General features: G+C 32.7%; 1 protein-coding gene across 1 annotated transcript in view; it reads left to right on the plus strand.

Moving 5' to 3' along the window:
- The window catches only part of LOC106466411 (elongation factor 1-gamma-like), a 20,493-nt gene that overhangs the window by 14,034 nt on the left and 3,936 nt on the right, over positions 1-2,523 (plus strand). The window contains exon 8 of the mRNA XM_013926699.2: positions 901-1,070. Coding sequence (XP_013782153.1) covers positions 901-1,070 — 170 coding nt within the window. The remainder of the gene's footprint in view (positions 1-900; positions 1,071-2,523) is intronic.

Below are 2,523 nucleotides of genomic sequence, written 5' to 3' on the forward strand. Positions count from 1 at the left end.
ATTAGTACACCCAAAATCCCTGTAATTTAGTCGGGTCTCTAAATAAACTGTATGTTTGTTATAAAAAAATCCCATTCCTCTTCAGAGCAACAACTAAATCATCACACTTCAACGGTTTTGGCAAAATTATTTTCTCCTTCAAGCTATTTATAAACAACTGTCGGAGTTAGGTAGGGATGAAAATGTTCTTTCTATTGGTTATAAGTAGTAGCTAATTAGTAGTAGTAGGTGGGACTAGACAAGAGCTTTCAAATGATTGATGCAGTGGGAGGAGCCACTCTAGTAGACTCGCTAAAAATATTGCTATCTCAGCAAATCATAGAGGAAGGAAGTTCTTATTTTATATTTAGCTTGTCTATATTTCAAATTCGTTAACTACTTATACATGTTGTATGGTGGGCATAATAAAATTGCAATTGAACAGTAAGACAACTGGATGTGTTGTGACACACAAAATTGATATTTAATATTTTTTTCTTTACATTTCCTTTTAAATTAAGAAATTAAAATGTATAATATCAAAATTTAAATTATAAAATACATTTGGATGCCAATTTCATTGATGTAAGTAGTAAAAATGTTAATTAATAAAATTTTGAAAATAACACTACAAAACATTGTGACACATGCACTTTAACCCGGGGCGAAAGAGTTAACAAAATTCAAATTGTGCGAATGAGTCCATCCTGGGAAGCTCCGTGAAATGTTTTATTTTCAACCGAAAGGTTTTTTTCTTAATTGTTATCGTGTTGGAAGATAGTGTTCATCATAAATGAATATTGAATAAAATTTGGTATTAACAAAGAATGTTTTAGGAATATAAACAAGTTTTTAGAATGTATGAAAAACAAACTGGGTCACGTGTTGACTACCATATCGATGGTCGATGTGTATTTTCAGCACATTCGGTATGGATGCTTTCAAGCGAGTATATTCCAACGAAGATGAACAGAAGTCTATAGCATACTTCTGGGAGAACTTTGACAAGGAGAACTATTCCATTTGGTACAGTGAATACAAGTATCCTGAAGAACTGAGTCTCGTTTTCATGAGCTGCAACCTTATTTCTGGTAAGTTTCTACTTCATCTGATGATGGGCTGTCTTCTGAATGATTATTCATTCTTCTGTAATTATGTTCCCATTCAGTGTCTCCCATTTAAAAAGAACAAAAAAATTCTGATATTCAAATATTCTTTTAACATATTTACACAATTCTTTTTATGCTTGGATTTTAAATATATTCAAGCTAATCAGGCTTTATTTTGTGTTCTTTTATAGGATTACTTCAGAAAAGTTGGGGTATTTGGAAAAGGGGTCAAAGGTTGAGTGAAAATTGTGGATCTTTAGTTATCAGAACATGTATATGCCCACAAATTATTCTGTTTAGCTATGTCATTTATTGGGTGTATCTTAACCTTGTTTAGTCATTATTGTTGTTGATAATAAGGCAGGAGGGGGGGGGGGGAGTTAGTAAAGTAGACAGTAATTATTAGACAATGTTACTTGCTTCCAGTTGTTGAGAAAGGTATGAATCTATAATTAAGGAACATTTAGACAAGTTTCATATTAAAACAGCCTGGACTTAGAAACGAAAAGTTAAGCCTTACAGATTTGCTAGCTTTCAATTACAATGTTATATTTAATCCGGACAAGGGTAATACAGTGGATTTGATGTACCTTTGTATAAGGGACCATAAAAGAAACTTTGGATTCTGTCAGTTGGGACAGGAGATGAGCTTAGTTAGTGGACTGAGAATTGGATGGGTGGCAGAAGGTTTTATTAATGGGATGAAGTACATAGTTACAACTGGTGTTCCTCAAGGCTCCTTGCTGTTTCACATTTTCAGTAATAACAATGATAATGGAACAACTGGTAAATTAGTTAAATTTGTAGATACTAAATTAATGTGTATTTGAAACTGTACTGAAGACGCTGTAGTGTAGCAAAGATATCGAACTCTTTGAGCCGAGTTGATACCTAATAGGTAAGAGTCAGAATAAACATTGGTTATCACAACATTAATTAGTCTTAATGCCACAGTGGAGAACTGTCGGCACTTGATATATGAAAAATATCCAGGAATAGCTATTACAAAGTTTGATTATCTAGTCTGGAATTATCCTAGAGGGCTGAGAGTTGGTCATATTCCTAGTACCAAACAAGCATCTTTTTATCAATTTTTAAACTGAAAATTCCCAAATGCTGAAACCAAATCATTGGAGACAAAAGCTAAAACAAAAACTGCTAGAAAATTATGTGAAAATCCAAAGAAGGTTCTAAGAGAAAAATTAATTTTGTTACAAAACATTAACATGTACGTCTTTTTAATGGTTGAGTATTTCAATATTAGTGTACTTTGGTGACAGATTTTCTTGTAGGCAGATTTTGTTAAACAAGACCGATGTCTGCAGGTTTACTTTCTTCTTAGAATTCTTCTCAAGAAGTCGATAAACCGTCTTTACATTGTTAGGACAACGGGGAAAAAATTAAACGGCTTATTGACTTCTTGGGGAAAAATTTA

This window comes from Limulus polyphemus, unplaced genomic scaffold (genome assembly GCF_000517525.1).
Source record: "Limulus polyphemus unplaced genomic scaffold, Limulus_polyphemus-2.1.2 Scaffold2250, whole genome shotgun sequence".
NCBI classification, from domain to species: domain Eukaryota; kingdom Metazoa; phylum Arthropoda; class Merostomata; order Xiphosura; family Limulidae; genus Limulus; species Limulus polyphemus.